General features: G+C 42.3%; 1 protein-coding gene across 4 annotated transcripts in view; it reads left to right on the forward strand.

Annotated features, from left to right (window-relative positions):
• LEF1 (lymphoid enhancer binding factor 1) overlaps positions 1–17,515 on the forward strand; it is a 69,264-nt gene that overhangs the window by 48,502 nt on the left and 3,247 nt on the right. For 2 of the 4 annotated variants that reach the window (XM_086464721.1, XM_086464723.1), the window contains 5 exons: positions 655–777; positions 1,510–1,672; positions 4,341–4,448; positions 8,311–8,359; positions 9,014–9,048. In XM_086464721.1, coding sequence (XP_086320847.1) covers positions 655–777; positions 1,510–1,672; positions 4,341–4,448; positions 8,311–8,359; positions 9,014–9,048 — 478 coding nt within the window. Of the gene's footprint in view, positions 1–654; positions 778–1,509; positions 1,673–4,340; positions 4,449–8,310; positions 8,360–9,013; positions 9,049–17,515 lie in introns of those variants that run through there. The other 2 variants (XM_086464720.1, XM_086464722.1) reach the window with 1 other exon arrangement.

A 17,515-nucleotide genomic window follows, 5' to 3' on the forward strand; every position in this document is an offset into this window, starting at 1 on the left:
AGTGAAAGGAAGCTTTATTTAGGACAGAAGTCTCTCTCTCTCTCTCTCCACCCCCCTTTCTTCCAGGATGCAGGATTTTTTAAAATTTATTTTTATTTTAAGCATTTGAGGGAAGGATGGTGAGCTTAGGTGAAGCGATGTTAAAATCTTTCAGCTTAAGTGCCTTGAAAAGTAAGCGATTCCTTAGAGAGCCATTAAGGACTTCTCGAAAAGACTCCTTTTGTTTTTTTTTGTTTCTGCATGGCAGTTCCCTCCTTTGTGTTGGCTGGTGGTGGATATTTTAAGAATGGTTATATCTTGGTGTGGAACTACAGTTTTTGGTTAAGGAATGTGTGTTTTTACTGATAGTCAGTGCAACAGTACAACCATTAAATGTTTCTTGTTTGCATTGCTAAAACTTTTTGCCTGAAAGGTAATAAACCACCTTCTTTACAACCAAAAAGTTGACTGATTTCTTTTGTTTTGTTTGTGTTTCTTGAATAAACGGGCTACAATGCACAAATCTTAGCCAAATATTTTTCATGCACTCTTAAAGGATTGTCTCCCATTACAAGCTCCATAGCATTTGCATTCTTGGAGTATCCCACTGCTGTCCTACATTTTTGATGCCTGTCTTCAGTAGGGTTACAGCCCTTCCTTTGTTTTCTCTTTTAGGTTTTCACATCACATGATTCCTGGTCCTCCAGGCCCTCACACAACTGGAATCCCTCACCCAGCTATTGTAACACCTCAAGTAAAACAAGAACATCCGCACAACGACAGTGAGCTAATGCATGTGTGAGTCTGCCTTTCTGCACTAGCCCTTAATCTATAAATGTTTGAGAACTAGCTCTGAAGAAGAGTCAAGGATGTTTTAAAAAAAAAAAAAAAGTGCCTTTTGTGACCTCTTTGAATTTTAACTCTTCTCCTATAACTAAAATGGGAGATGTGGGCTACTGTTTGAGAAGAGTAATGAGACTCAAAGCCATTTTTCATTCCAGTACAGCGCTTTTTACCTATCAACAACAGTCATCTTGATTGAGACATGATCATGGACCTGTATACCTGTGAATGTTGCTTGAATGTGAACTCATGAACTTCTGCTGGAAAAGGTCTTAACTGCAAAATTTAATTGTAAAAAGTAGCCTTATTGCTTAGTACTGAAAGGCAAAAGGCCTAAGAAAGAAGTGGATGAGGAGCTATCCTCCTGTCTGTAGCAGTGGTCTTTTAGGGTACTATGGATAGCCTTTCGAAAAGAGAATTGGGACAAGTGGTGAATTTGAAGCGGATTCACAGATCAAAAGTTATTTGCTAGACAATGTCAACCTGACGTCCTCCCTGAGTATTAAACTAAGTCAATTCTTTGAAAAGATAGGAGAGTGGATGGGACATGACCACTGAAATTCTCATTCTGGCTGCTTAAATGCTACTGTAACTACAGGTTGGTAATTTTCCATTGGGTTTTTTTAGGCTGAAGGTAAATGGATGCTTTTTTTCCCCTCCTTTCCCTTTTCCCCCACCACGTTTTAGGAAGCCTCAGCACGAACAGAGAAAAGAACAAGAGCCAAAAAGACCTCATATTAAGAAACCTCTGAATGCTTTCATGTTGTACATGAAAGAAATGAGAGCGAACGTTGTAGCAGAGTGTACTCTGAAAGAAAGCGCAGCTATCAACCAGATTCTTGGCAGAAGGGTATGTACAGGAGGGTGTGTGTGTACTCACGTGTGCTGCTAATTTGTGTGTGCTTCCCTTTAGTTGGTGTGATGGCTCACTTTCTGCTTGAGGTGCTAGCTAATGTGCAACTATCAAATTAGCTGTAGAAGATAAAACACGGAACTAAAAATAAAAGCAGTATCTTGCTTTTCTTTTTTCAGCATTAGCAACATCATCAAATTGGTGTCTGTTCCACTTACGCTATGGTGTCAGCACCTCAGGCATGAAATATCCTCATTCACACATGGAAGGAGCGTTCAGGTCACCTTCTGGGTCCTCCCTTAGACTGGTGTACATCAGAGCAAGAGGGGATCATTCACAGGTGAACACAGGACACCAGTGGAGGTGGAACTCAAAAGTGAACATAGTGTGGTTCATTTGTAAAGTCATGTAGGTTGGGAGGGACCTGTGGAAGTCGTTTAGTCCAGCACCTGCTCAGAGCAGGTCTAGTTACATCAGGTTCTTCAGAGACTTGCCCAGTCTGGTTTTGAATGTCTCTAAAGTCACCAGCCGAGTACTGGTGATCCCGGTACATGTCCCAGAGCCTTGCTGAGAGCCATTTGTTTCTGTGGCATTGTAGGCATGTTTTGTTCTTTCCATGCTTCAAAAAAAAATACGCAGGCCAAGCCACAATTACAAGCTTCATGTTCACTGTCAGTGTTCTTCCAAGGGAAAGCAGCAAAGGTAAATGCCCATTTTGCCCTTGGCTGTCCTGGAAATGAGGAAAGAGACAACTTTTGTATCAGTCTGAGTTTGAGTAGGGATTATTCAAATCCCTTTGCTCAGTGAACCCTTCTTCTTCTCTGCTGACTAAGGCGGTGTTGAGAGGCACTGCAGCTCTCTGAAAACCGTGTGCTTTTAAGTGGGAAGTCAGTACATGACCTTAACTGCTACCTCTCTCTTACAATCTGAAGACTTGCCCCTACCAGACCAAACAGACCAGAAACATATTGGTACTTGTCCTGGTTCCTGCAGCCTTCTGCCTTCTCTCTGATACTCTTGTTACCTCCTCTTGAAGGACATCTCGGTGCCTGCCTTTTCCGTTCTTTCATGCAAGTCCCTAGGATCATATTTTCATTCTCACTCACTCAGTAATCAATCTTAGTCGTTTAATGTGTCAGCCTTGTTTTCTTGGCCTGAATGAGGGCAGTGGCTTGCTTACCTCCATTTTGGTAATGAATCAAGCCTCAGTGCTCCATTGCCTGCCTTTTCCACAGCTTGGACTCCTCCTTTCAAGTTACTGTTCTCCATGAAAGTACCTCAAATTCCACTTTTACTGTGGTACAAACAGCACATGAGTTATCCACTATAATTGCTTGGAGATTAATTACTCTCAAATGTTTTGTGTTTGATCATCCTGGTTGCTATTTACTATACCCTGTGCCTCTCCAGAACAGGAACCACCACAGTTCTCAAGAGCTGACGCTCTGCGTGCTGCTGGGCGCTCTGATGCCACAGCATGATGTTCACTCCTTTCTAGTTTTGGAATGCGCGAGTGGAGTTTGAGAACTGCAAATAGGCTGGACTGCTGTGCTCTCGGTAACACATCAAACTTGCCCAGTCAAGACAGACAAGTGATTTAGTTCGCATCTTCTGACATGTAACAAAATGACGTATTAAATCGTAGAAATGTGATCTGATTTGAAATCCTAGTTCTATAACTTATTCTTGCATGAATGTCTTAATGATTCCATGTCTGGTGGGTGGGGTTTTTTCACACTATCTTCTCCCCACCCCCCCATGCATGTTGTCAAACAAGAAGACACATCTAATGCTGCAGCAGTGGAAGCTGATTCTGACTAAAAGGCCGTTACTCTTTTTGGTTCAGGTCTATGATAGGTGCTTCAGTAAGAATTAGATGCTGATGTAGCTGGTGACTTTTCAAATGTGCAGGTTGTGAGGGGGTTTTTTGGCTTGTTTTTTTTAAAAAAGTATGTAAAAGCAGGAAGTTTATCCCTACTTGGCCACAGAGGTCAACTCATGTAATTTGGAAGTCTACAGTTCTGCGGTTTCTGTATCTTAGAATCTTTTTGCAGTTGTCATTTTCTTTTCTTCTGTTACAACAAGAAGAAATCAGAAAGCGGGTACCTTGAAGCTCAATAGAATCATAAGGTTGGAATAGACCTCTGAGATCAAGTCCAACCACTGACAATATTTGGATCCTGATCTTGGAAGAGGACCCGGATGGTGCCCAGAAAGCCCTCTGTGTTGGCATTGAAAACCTGTGGATAGCTGCTGCTTAAAACCAAGACAGCAAACCCTTCGCTGATGGGGAGCTTGCTGCCCTTTGAAAGCAGAACAAAGCCTTTCTGTTTTGTCAGGACCTAAAGGGTGGGTGGGGATTTCTTGGATTTTTTTGTTGGTTTTGTTTTAAAGTCGTCTTGGGAGAGTATGGTCCTGTGAGCAGATTATTTGGTGAGCCCTGTTTCCATAAATGATTTTTGTCTTGCTCAAGGCAGTTGGCAGTTGCAGAGCTGACAAATGCCTGAAAGTTGGTTAATAAACACGGGTGCTTGTAATTGCTAATGAATTTCATTTTTGCAGTGGGGAAGGACTGCATCAAAGTCACAAAAACACTTGCTCATGTCATCTGTTGCCTAGGTATGGGTTATTTCCTAGGCTAATGCTATGTTTATTTTGTTTGCAGTGGCATGCTCTCTCTCGTGAAGAACAAGCGAAATATTATGAACTAGCTCGTAAAGAAAGGCAGCTACACATGCAGCTTTATCCAGGCTGGTCTGCAAGAGACAACTATGTAAGTTGCTCACTTGAAGGCTTTTTTTAAAAATTAACTTCCTTTACCTAACTTTTTTTCTTTCTTTCTTCTTTTTAACTTGTGGAAAGTTCTAGATGGAGGGATGGTGAGCAAACATATAAGTGTTATATTTGTTTGCATGTCAAGCATCCAGAAAACTTGAGGTGGTGGTGGTGGTGTTGAGATGTTTCTTATGAATGTCACAGTTTTTTTTTTTTTTGGGGGGGGGGGGGGCGGAATTAACATGGAAAGTTGGTGGGTTTTTTTTCTAAGACAATGGCCAGTACTGTCTTGACAGTTTATGTTCTACTGTACAGCTCTGAATTTTCCATAATTATCTGTTCGATCACTTACTATCCAGAAATCTTTAGACCGGAGAAAAAAGGGGTGTCTCTCTTTCAAGGGAACTGAAAGCCCAGGGGTCTTAATGCAGACTGAACATTAGCTGAAAGTAGTTCAGAATGGTCTGTCTCTGAAATAAAGCCTGCAAAAATTATATAATTTAACTTCATGATAGGTCCTGCTTTTATACCGTTCGGTGAAGCTAAGAAGTTTCCTTACAATTGCTCATATTTTGTAATTAAATACCAAACAAGTGTGAATAGCACATTGCCCGGCTTGCGCTGCACAGTTACACTATTGTGCTTACAGTGAGCTGTCAGTGTAGTCATATGTTATGTTATGAAACTCACAAGCTGCAATCCTGAGGCTGATCCTAGCTTGAGATCTGGGCTCCTTTCCATCCCCCCGTCAGCTGTGGCATTATTTACTGTGATAGGAAGTGTACATGCTTTGGTCTGACTCAGTTTTACATCTTTATTAGGTGGACAGTGGTATTTCTCTACTTCAGTGATGTCTTGTGGACATTAAAAATTGAGGTACCTAAATATGGTGTTAACAGAAACTGTAGAAGCACCTGACATTTCCGATCCAGCACAGCTACTGTTCAGCTTAAACAAAATTTTCCTTGTAAGCTAGAGTCTCTCAGGGAGATCTTTGGCACGGAAGGCATTGACACAGAAACTACGTGACCGTCTCTGAGGCAAATGCCTTGGTCTTGCTGACAACCATGCCCAGTTTTGTAAGCACAGACACTACTGTAAGCCTTAGCAGCTTGTTTCTGCCTGTTTTATACAGTCATCTTTTCTAGCAGATGAGCTGTCATGACCTTATGCAGGTAGGGTTTATTTCCAGTAACCAGACCATGTCAACAGAGCTGTCTTGGAATATAGCTGGGAACAAATAGGGCCTTAGTGATATACTTCTTGAAAATAAGGGGATTTCAATTGTCTTGAACTTGCTTGCTGGAAAACCAAACCACTTTGGAGCCTTGTCAGCCCATGCTTACTGGACATCAGCCTTAAAGATTGTCCTGTGTGCTTGGTCATGTTGATTTTGAGAACCTGATGTGTTTTGCCGCAGCCCACTGCCACACAGCACAAATAGTGACCCTGTGGTTTTTGAAATGCGTTGGTAGACATTTGGGGTGTGTAAGGTGGCACGTATGAATTCTCTCTTTGATGTGCTTCCAACCTGCATCCTGTGTGAAAGTGTGGCTCCGACATACTCCAGTCCTGTATGTTACAATGAAGATCTCTGCTAGCTTCCTCTTGCAGTCCTTCTTTTTGCCTATCCAGGAACCCACACATTTGTTGCAGTGGTGGTGAGAGGGTGATCGTAGTAGATCACAGTTTATCACTGAAACTTTTTCAGGTATATGGCATCTTTTTTTTTCCCTTCGTTCTTTCTCTTCATTTTTCCTAACTTGAGCAGTCAAAAAATGAAATTGTGTTCCTTTAGCACAGATATTACTGCAGTATTTTGAGAGCTGGAAGTGACTTAGGGGTGACTTTTCCGTTTCATGTGTCTGAATTTCACAAAACAGTACAATTAAAAATTATGTACTACTTGGTTTTAATTCTTCTGTTTTGGTTTGCCTGGCTATTCAGGGTTTCAGAAATTTCAAGAAAATGTTAAGCATTGCTATTCTACTGTTGACAACATGTGTGTGCTTTTTATTATGTTTTTGTTACTGACACTCAAAGCAGTTCTGCAAAGCTGTGTGATAGTCACAAGAAGCAGTGTTTTCATAATGTGATGGTGTCTGCATGTGCTGGACTTGTCAGAAACTACCTCGTTTGGGAATGCTGACAACGAGTTTCCAGCTAAGTCTTCTCCTTCTGTTCCCCCCCGCTGCTGGTATCTCATAGATGGATCTCAGATCAGCTTTCAGTATGTTTTAGCACTTGAAGTCAGCCTGCCATAGACACTAAACCGTAATTTTCCTCACATGATTTTTCTACATTAACATCTGCACTAATGCACTTTCCTCTGTAAAGCAGCATTGCCTTGGTGCCTAAGTGGTAAAGTGTATCACTGTGAGTTTCTGAGAGCCCTTGAAATCTGCTTTCCAACTTCTAGTCTTGGTCCCGTCTTTGGGAGCTCACTCATAAGGCATTGCCCAGCCCTGTTGCCAGCCTCAGGATAAAGAAGGAAAGGAGCTGAAGAGTCAGGCAGGCCAGACTGCCAGAGCAGACTGGAGACTACTTAAATTCGTCTGCCATAGCTTCACCATAGCCTGTATTTGGAGCCCTTGCTTGCTGTCCATCAGTGAGCACTGCAGTGCTCTGAGATGGTTTCTCGCATCACCTGCTGTCCATTCCATCGCCTTGCAGAGCCAGCTAAGGGAAAGATGTGTCCCTCCACTGTGGCACTTCTGGTTTGTGGCCACTGTGCAAGGCACGGTCTACGTGGAGACATGCGTTGGCAACTACCAGCCACGTTGAGTGGAGTAACATCTGGCTCGGGGGCAGGGGGGGGGGGGGGGGGCAGATGGATGGACGGTGGGCTGCAGTCCTGCTTACAGCAACTGCAACAAGGTTTGTCAGAGCTCATCTGTTAGAGCCTGTCCTGGCAGCTTGAAGGCTTCTTTAAAATATAAATGGATCTGACTGGTTTTTTTAGAACAGAAAAAAAAAGCTTTGACTGACAATGCAGGATAATAAAGAGAAGTCATACAGAGGAATATCAAAGTGGTAATTAGGGTGATGCAAGATGACTGAGGTTTAAAATTGTGGGTCTAAAGTGACCTTTTGTTTCTTGAACGACTGTGCAAACTGGGAGCTCTGGCCTTTTCCATGGATGGGGGTGCAGGAGAAGGCCGGGTGTGTGGGTTGGCAATGATGAGCCTGCGCCGGCACGCTGGTGCCAGTGTGGTGTCCAAGAAAGACAGCTGCCAGGCGTCCATTTCTGTCCCGCACCTCAGTCACGTTAAGGGTGCTCTGCTGTACAGCAGTCTGCTATGTGACTCTTGCACAGCGTGTTCTCCGGGCACAGCCATGTGAGACTTGGCTTTTGTTAAGATACAAGCGTTATCAGAACAGTTTTAGTTGGCTGGTTTGCACCCTGGGGACAAGTCATGGCCGTCCTAGGTACTTTCAACACCCTGTCTGCTGTTGCCATGTATGACAGTGTAAGTATCTGAATGTGTGAAGAGTTCTTGTAAGAGCCGTAAATTACGATATCAACATATGTGTCATCAGATTATTAAGCGTGAGAAGTCTTTTAGATGTTTGCGGCTGCCAGCGTTAGTTGAAAAAGTGCCAGAAATTGTAATTCCATGTGGATATAAAAATATGTATTGCTCATATGCATATTTCTCCATAGATGCTGAGAGCAAACCTTGTTACCATTGAAACAGTTGGAAGTGGATTAGAAAAGCTACTCCAAAAACAACTGTGGGTTTTTTTCCCTAACTGCTTTCTCAGTGCCTCAATGGTTGTCATTTCTATGCTGTGAGGTGGGGGAGTGACAAAACAAGTTCTGTGCATGTAATGTTATGGTATAATTGCCTGTTTTTCAGGGGAAGAAAAAAAAGAGGAAGAGAGAAAAGTTGCAGGAATCAGCATCAGGTAGGCCATGACCAGCTCTTACTTAGCATTCGCCTCGGGTGTATTTTAGAAACCAGGGCTTGCGCTATTTAATTTTTACGTGCTTTTCTCTAACACTTGCTTCCAATAGATGTTTTAAGATACTTCACTTTGAACGCAAGCTTGTGAAAATGCACAGAATATGTGTCTCCTTTCTGTTACACCTTTCCGTACAGCAGTCCTGACTGCATCAGCGTCTTTGGCTGAACTTACGCGTTGCTGCAATCACTGTCCTGCTTTACCTTTGCTTTTCTCCTGAACTGATGTTGTGTCATCCTTAGACTTAAGTATGATTCAAGTACTGAGTGGGATTATCGGACACTGGAAACTTTACGCTGACCTTTTTGCAGCCACTGTGTTTTTTATCACTGTGTTTTACATTCTGTGTACACTAACAGCTGTCTAGTAGGTTGGCTAAAAGCATCAGTGAGGTCTCCTCTTTGCTTGTAAAATATATACAAAGAAATACCCTGTTTTCCCCAACAAAAATGGCTGGTATAAGAACCATAAAAAAAACAAACAACAAAACCAAAAGCACACCAAAAAAATCCATGTAATACTGTAGCAAACACACTTATTTGGAATGTGCAAAAACACTGTAACAGAAATTTGTTAAAGGAAAACAATCTTCTACAGGTACAGGCCCCAGAATGACAGCTGCCTACATCTGAAGCATGGTAAGAACATCTCTAAAGCTTTCCTGATGATAAAACTGAATTGTAAAATAAGCTTTCTTATAAATTTTATGCAATAATATGAATTTAGCAAAAATTGCAGAAGTATCATATCCCAAAGCTAATGTTACTTCAACTACTGATGGTTTTTATACCGGCTATCCTTAGGTGTTCACCATTTCTCTTCTTAACTGTAATATTTTCAAATTGACCATACCTCACTGACTCGCTGCAAGTCTGCCTGTGAAGCACAGGGATGGGTTTATTAAGCGGTGCGAACCCTCCCAGCCAGCAGACTGCCATAGTTCGTAAGAGCAGGTTTGAAGCTGGCTTCGGAGTACACTTTATGTGCTGACGTCGACAAGATGCTGGCTGGGTACACTTCTTAAAAATTTATTCACCTGTATACTAACAAAACATCTGCCAAGGAAGTGGAACTGTGTTTCAGTCATAGCAAGAATTTCTCTCTTGATTGTACAGTGGCATTTCATGTGTGGTGCGGGTTGGGTTTTTTTGTTGTTGTATTTCCAACCTGTGTTTTCTCTCTTCATATCATACCATCTGCACAGAAGGTGGAATGACTACTGATTACACATATTCAATAACCCCATCTAGTCTGCTTGTGTGTGTGCGCACAGTACCACAGTGAGGTCCTCGTTTCTCTGTGTTGGAAGGCTGGGCCTTCTCTTCTTCTGTGTGACACGTTTTCTAGTAGGAATGGCGTTCATTCGACATAATAGTTGTTTCTACACTGTCTAAAAAAATAACACTTTCTAAACTCACCTCTGCATTATAACAGGAGTGGGCTCTGTATCTATCCCCTCTCCCTCTGCCCTGTTTGGCCACGTGATCCCCGTGGCACTCGGAATGGTCAGCAAAGCGGCCTCCTGTTGGCCCTGCGCTCTGCTTGGGCTTTCAGCCAGAGAAAGCCCCGTTAAGTTTGCTCTGTGCAGTGTGTCAGTCGTCAGCCAGTCAGCGTGATTCAAGCCTCCTCTGTAGTTATGCCATTATTCTGGTTAGTCTAAACTTCGTTGGAGTTAAGACTTCAGGGTTTGTTTTTTTTAAAGCTGAAGTAAAGTGAAAAGGCAAAACGCGTGCTCTTTTTTTCTTCCTGCTAAGCAAAAGTTTTTGAGGCAAGCAGACAGTCTTGCCTTTTGCAGTATGCCCGAGTCACGCTGATTTTAGATGTGGATTGAAGGATTTGGGTTTTGTAGCCTACACAACAAACGCTGCTGTTAAGTATTGTTAGTTACAGCAACTGCCATAAGTATTATACCTATTAAAAAAAAAAAAAAAAAAAAAGCAAATGCTTTAACCTTGAATTTTATAATTGATTTTTCAGCTTAGTTGCCCAGGTCCGTGATTGTTGTATTTTGCCCTTTGGTGTTAACACAGTACCAGTAAGCAAAACACATGTAATTTTATCTGGATTGACGCAGAGCACTTGATTTGCATCAGAATACAGCTAAGGTTCAAGTGACAGTTAAAAACCGGGGGATGTTTGGTTTCTTGGGTGCCTTGCAATGTAAGGATGACTGCCTTGCCTACACTGAACTACTTTTGTTGGAGTTTCTCTGTTTACATTTTCCATAGTAGAGGATGAGTTGAAATAGAAGAGGATGCATGTTCTGAGTGTGTGGATTTTCTCTCTTTCCCTTTTACCTCTACACCCCTTCCTTCCCCTTAAGCTCTGTAGTGGTGTGGAAACTGTTGGTTATACCTGTCTCTGTCCTCATGCAATTTATAGTGCAGAGTATGAGAACAGTAGGTATCTGCTCCCACTGAAGGGGGAGTGTGCTGTTTGACTCCATATATGCACACGTGGGCAGCCCCACTAAATGTTACGTGCCGAGTGAATGCTCTCCACTGGCGACGTACAGATGTGCTCTAGCTGGAAGTAAATGCACAGAATGATTTAGGAAACCTGAATCGAGCAGACTTCAAAGTAAACTTCTGAAGGTTAAGACTCTTGCCCTCTGGAAGCCTAATCCAAAGAATGTTTTGCCCACAAGCGTAAATATCTTACCAGGCCCACAGCAGAGCTGTTGTAGTCTTTGCTGGATGGAGATAATAAGTTTGGGAATGCCTTTCAGTGAGTGCCGCGAAGAGCTCTTGAAGACAGGAAAACACCAGTGTTCTTACTCATATGGATGGTGCAAGGAAGAGGGGGAAGGAGGGTGGGAGGTCTGGGAAGGAGACAAGCGTTCTGTTATCTGAGAAGAATCAGAAATGAGTAGGTGGCAAGACCAAAGAAAGAATCTCGAGATCAGCACAAAGAGGATCAGCCAGGACTGTAATTATGGTGATGTAAGTGAGAAGGATGAAATGGTGGGAGGGTTGTGTGGTGGGATGTTCAGAGGAAAGTAACGGAAGAGACATGCAAACAGAAATGATTTAAGATACTGTGAAAGTTTGGGCTGGGGGGGGGGGGGTTGTTCATGAACACTTCAGCACATAACTGATTTTTAAGGTGGACCTCTAACCTGCTTTTTGGCTTGGACATCATTTGAGTGGTGAAGCCAAGGTGGTAGCGTTAAGTTGCTCCTCCTCCCGGGGCTGTACACAGCAGCAGGCTTCTTATGGCTTCATTGCTTAGGATTTAGTTCAGATCCACGATCCTATCCTCCTCCAGCCTGCTGAATGGTCAGTTTGTAAAACACTTCAATGTTAGAGTGCTTTAGGAATACTGTGACCTGGTGCTCCAGTCTTTGCTAAATTATCCTGGGGTACTCCAAAGCATGTCGCCGTTATTTAAGAGGTGTGGAACTGTCCCCAAGCAGGATTTTATTTTCCGTTGACGTGGCCCAACACAATGTTTGGAATAACTTTTTATTTGTTGAAGAAAGAACTCTCTTACTTATTCTCTCCTTTTGAAATCAACTGAGAGTGCCATAAGACCTGATAATATTAAAAATGAGTTTATTAAAGGCCAGAAGGGAAGGGGAAATGAGGAATGCTAAGATTAAGGACAATGTTCAGCACCTTTCAGAAAGGTGTGTGTTTTCTTGTTACTTTATGCAGAACCTTCTAGAAGACGCGTAAACGGGAGCAATTCTGTATCAGAAGTGGAGATGCCTGGTTTCCTATCCAACTTGACTTTTGGAAAGGAAAAAACCCCGATTTTTAGCATCTCATGAGTATTTTTAAATCAGCAAGGAAATAGAAGGATACTAACAAAAATTCCTTCTGATTGTTCCCCAACAAGGAAATAGTTAACTTCTTATGACTTTCATATGACTTTTTCACTTCCAGCCCAAACCATGCTATGACTCTAGTGACTTGCTATGTATGGTAATTGTAAAAGGCACATCATTTGACATATGGCAGGATGTGATTGGGAAGTCCTCACAAGCTACATAATTTAACATTTGTGTTTTGGCATATCTTCAAGGGCCAAAAAGAGTGACAGAGACGCTTAATAGACATTTGAAAACCTGTGAGAAGTGTACTTGTGGCTTGCAAAATTCCATGACAATTAGCATTTAGACTAGCAAAGCTTTCAAAACTGAGAAAACTTGGATTAATGCTGATTTACAATCAGAAGCACTTAAAAGGATCAGATTAAGACTGTTTGACTTTAAACAGTGAATTAGCTATAACCTTCCAAAGTTCCTATGTGGAAATTAGAGCCAAATTTGGTGCAGAAGTTATTTTTGGATAGTGTTGTAACAAACAATCTATGACTGGATTATCTTCTCTTTATTACTTAGAAATAAAATGGAGTGGACCAATCTACAGCCAGAATAGTATGGAAAAGAATCGTCTGCTGACTGTAGTCGTAGTTGGCCGTGGGTGTCTGGCCTGCATCCTAGAAAGGAGATGCAAAGAGGCTGTGTACCTTGCTTTCTGAGGCACATGTTTTCTAACCTGGCTTGTCCCGTGCTCTTGAAATTGCTGCTGGAGTAGTTGAAAATGAGACGAATGCTCCACCCCTTTCCATACCCCGTGACTGCTCAGAAGCTTTAAACAGAGCCTGAAGGATTTGTGCAGAAGTTGGCGTGTGTGAGAACCTGTGTAGTGATGGTGGTGCAGAGACATGTCCTGATTTGCTTTAAAAATTGTTTCCTGTGTGACCCATGTTTCCCTGTTTCCCGTTTTGCCTATGGACGGTGGCCTTCATCATAGGCAAGAGGGACAGAATGAACAGAAGAGAATTTGCTGGATTGAAATGGTTATGTTATTGAATACTTTGGTTAACTTCAGCCTTTTTCAGACAGGCATAGAAATTTCCAAAGACAACGGGTATAGCCCTCAGCCAGATCCCCTCCTGCAACTTAATTCTGACCTGTAATTGATCTTGCCAGAGTGAAAGATAGAAAGCCTTCCCTCTTTCGGGCTCTCTGACATCAAGAGAAACGTCAAAAGAGCAAACCTGAAGAAAAGCCGCTGCCTGTTTGGGTGGCAGGTGCAGAAGGGCACTGACACCTGCTGGGAGAGGGGCGGCAGAGCAGAGCGAGTTCCCAGTTTCCTCTACTGGCCAGGCAGAGGAGCCTTGTGAAGTGCAGGAGGGAAGGAAGGAAGAGTATAAAAGCTATTTTGGGTGCAATCAGAGACTGTGTGAAGGATAAGGGTAAGTCAGGGTAGGGGCCACACATAGGTTTTCTAAATTAAAAAAAATCCAGCAGAACACTTTCAACTAGACAATCATCATAGATACGGGATTAGGGAAACACGAAGATTTTCTAACTATTTACAAAAAGTTAGTTTTTGTAACCAAAGGGTGTAGCATGGTCAGCTATGAAGCTGACCTTCGGCATTTCATGTGTTAAACTGACACTGACAAAGGGCAGAAGTGGATATTCAGCAGGTGAATGTCTAGAACCTGTTTATTTTGTTAGAGGTGCTCCACTTGCAGATGCTGCTGTGAAGTTGGAGGTGCCTAATCAAGTTTGAACTTGGCCACATTTACAAATGATTAAAATAAACCCCTGTTGTTTCACTTCTGAGGTGTTAGCAGTAGGCAGCTGGGGCTACAATGAAGGAACAGTGGGACAACTATTGTTCTAACTCTTCCTGTGGGATAGGGTGGGGACAGGGAGTTGACGGCTGGTGCACCATTCTTCTCTGGATAAGAATGGTGTATTTTAGTGGATTTAGTAAACTCGCCACCAGATTGAGAATTCCAAGGTCATGAGAGAAACTCTGTAGAAATAAACTGTTTCATAAAGAAAACGTAAGTTTTAGAAAGGTGGTTTCATTCCCAATTGGAAGAAAACCCCAGTATTTTAATGTTCATCTCAGGTCTGTATTGCATTTTAATTTTCTAGTGTATTTACATGAAAAATTTCAAAATGAGAAATTGCTACTGTATTCCTGAACAGCTAGAAAGCAAGTTGTCATGACATTGTCAAAGTCTTTCCCATTTGTTTCTGGGTGAAATCTGTCCTCTAATTTTAACAGAAGTCTATTCAAATGTAATTCTGTCAAGCTTAGCAAACTCTTAGCACTGAGTTTCGTTTCTGTCTGCCTCTGACTTTTCAAGATTATGATTGTTTTGAAGAGGTCTTCTGATACACGTGAATACAAAACAAGACATCCTGAAGACAAAAAACCCCAAACAAAAAGCCTAAATTTGATGTTGCGAAAGTCACTGCTCATAGAGCCAACTTTCTCATACCAGTCAGTTCCTTAATCCTCTACTTTAAGACTTCTTATGCAAGTCATCTTTTAAATCTATGATCCTTTACCTGCTTGTTGAGACTGTACCATATAAACAATTTTGAACGTGTGCAGCTTGGAAAGCTGTACCAGGAAGGGTGCTCACAGCAGGGCCAGCTGAAGCACCAGTTAAACGTGAGACTGGCAACCAGTTTGACAGCATGTGTTTTAGTCAGGCCTTTCGGGACACCAGCCTTCTGCCATTGGTCCCAGCGGTGGGAGAACACATTGGAAGCATTTGTGCAGTGAAGGTGTCCTTGGGGTGTGTGCAGGGTTAGATGCAATGAGGGAAATGGTACCAGCGACCATCTCTCTGACTTGGTGTTCTTGCCATGGGCATCAATAAAGCGGGATGAGGGGGTAAGAGAACTAAGGAGACTTAACCGAGCAGAGACACGTGATTTATGAAGTTGCTTCATCCTTGCAAAAGTAAGATATGTGATTCCTCATGAATATCAAGTTGCATCAGAATTAAACTGTGGAGTTTTGAAAGCCCTCTATCCTTCATCTCTGGGATACCTGAAATTGCACAAGGTAAAATGTTACTGCCAAAGTAACTACATATAATTAGTTTTATGGGGTGTGCATTTGCCTTGACACTAGGTGAGACTACGTTTTGATGAATAGTTGGGGGTTTTCCCATATGTATGTCGTCTGAGGTACACAACAGGAGGCTTGTTTATTTCAGACCAGTAGAGATTTTCTGCTGAGATGACTTAATTGCATCAAAGTGAAGTTGATGTGTTTGAATTCTATAGTGGTTTCTGTGTACTGCTGTCTTAGGCTGGTAGTGTTGCTCTGTGGATGTGTGCGTGTAGAAGAGTTGATGAAGCTCAAGAAGATATTCAGGTTACATCTGACTTACCTTTGGTTGCATGAAAGCAACTATTTAAATGACACCACATGCTAGAAGACTGAAGTGTTGAGATTTGTCTTTCAGACTACAGTGTAAATTCTAACCTATGTTTAATTGTGGCAGAAAAGATGATATACAAAGGAAACTTTACCTATGTTATTTCTTTCTTTTGAGAGAATTTTCACTTACTCCTTTACCAGTACCTCATATCTTTTCTGTTACAGCACCTGAAAACTAGGGGCACTGAAATTGCTGCTTCAGAACAGATGCATTTTTCTTCACAGCTGTCAGTCTATAAAATAAATAATTTTAAAGATAGTCCTCTGAACATATATTACATGCCATAAAGATACAAAAAGGGGACAAGGATATTGCTCCCTTGCAGATCACTTTTAGTATAGTATTCTTATTTTAAGAAGCTGCTAGAGATGGCTGTCTAGAGGTAATCTGGTTTTTATTGTAAACATGGAAACTCTCTCCCCTCCCACCCCCAACAGGAAAAACACGTTGTGGGTTTTCCAGTAGGATCGTTTTAAAGATAGTAGCGCAGTGATAGAGCTTCCAGTTTCATGCTGCCTACACTGGGAGCCTTTGATAAGAGCCACACCTGCTTCGGCATCACTGACTTCAGCTGCATAAGGTGGGAGCCCTAAAATACCGGGGCGTTTCCTGTGCGGGCATGAACCTTCTCTGGAAGAGGTCTCTGACTCGTGGTGGGGGGAGGTATTCCTGCTGTTCACCTAACACATCCACCTTAGGCCAAACTAAGAGGGCAGAAGTTAGGACACCAGACTCCACCTGTAGTTGACGGAGAAGTATTTTCAGGTGTAGCTACTCCAAGGCATCTAAAACACCAGTGGATTGTTTGTTACTGGAGACTCAGTTGACAGCAGCAATGGGCTGAGGCAACAGTACCAAGGGGGAAAAAACAAAACAAAACAATACCAAAAAAACCCAAGAAAAAATTACCACTGGCATGGCTTCAACATGGCAGCATCTGTTACAGTTTTAGGGTACAATTTTATGTAATTTCTTTGGCAACAAAGGCAGCTTAAAAGGTTTCCTCTGCTGCTCGCTGGTATCCAGGTCTTGCAGAGGGCTTTTTCCCGTCTTCCGTAGGTCCCTCTATCTGTGTGCTATAACAGCTTGTGGGACCCTGCAGCAAATTGGATTACTAAAATGACTGGGGTTTTGTCGGGAGGTGGTTTTTTTGTTTAGAAACAACAAAGGTTGTGGAGTGTTTGTTTTTGTTTGCCCAGAACATTTCAAGGATCTGGTTTAGGCTAACCCCACAAACCATGGCACAGCTGGGCAGGAAGAGGAGCAGACTGCAGCGACGGCATCTATCCGCTTGCGCCTGAAACCCTCTCCAGCTCTGCTGCTAAAGAAAATACAAAGGGGCTTCATAAACAGTGTGAACCTTTCTGATAAATAATGACCTGGTTTTGCATACCCACGTTTTTGGAGTATTGGATAAACCCTGGCAGTAAGTTGAACATGTTCATTTTGGACTTCAAAAGAAAATGACAGTTTCAGCTGCCGGGTCCCTCAGTTTGCCATGTTTGAAGTACTGGATTAAAAGCCAGATTTGGAAAATCTTTTTTTTTTAAAAAAAAAGTAACTGCTATTATATGTAGTCTTGTCTCTTCTTACAACTGTATGAAAACAACCTAAGGTGGGGAAAGGTGAAGAAAAAAAAGCGCCTGGTTTCAAATGTTTCCTTTCTCTTGCTTTCTCTGAAGGGTTGGCTGTCACTTTTTACTCTGTACTTACTCCTGTACCAACCCAGACACTCAACTTTCTTCCATAACCTCTCCCAATTAGTATGACCTGGATGAAGCTGCATAATCCTCCCCCTTGTTCTAGCAAAGTGGAGATGAGTTAAAGGCTAGAGGAGGAGCACAAGGCCCTTGTGGACCCACCCTTCAATCCATCTCATTCCCAAGCATG

The sequence above is a fragment of the Leptosomus discolor genome, chromosome 4 (assembly GCF_034619465.1).
Source record: "Leptosomus discolor isolate bLepDis1 chromosome 4, bLepDis1.hap2, whole genome shotgun sequence".
NCBI classification, from domain to species: Eukaryota; Metazoa; Chordata; class Aves; order Leptosomiformes; family Leptosomidae; genus Leptosomus; species Leptosomus discolor.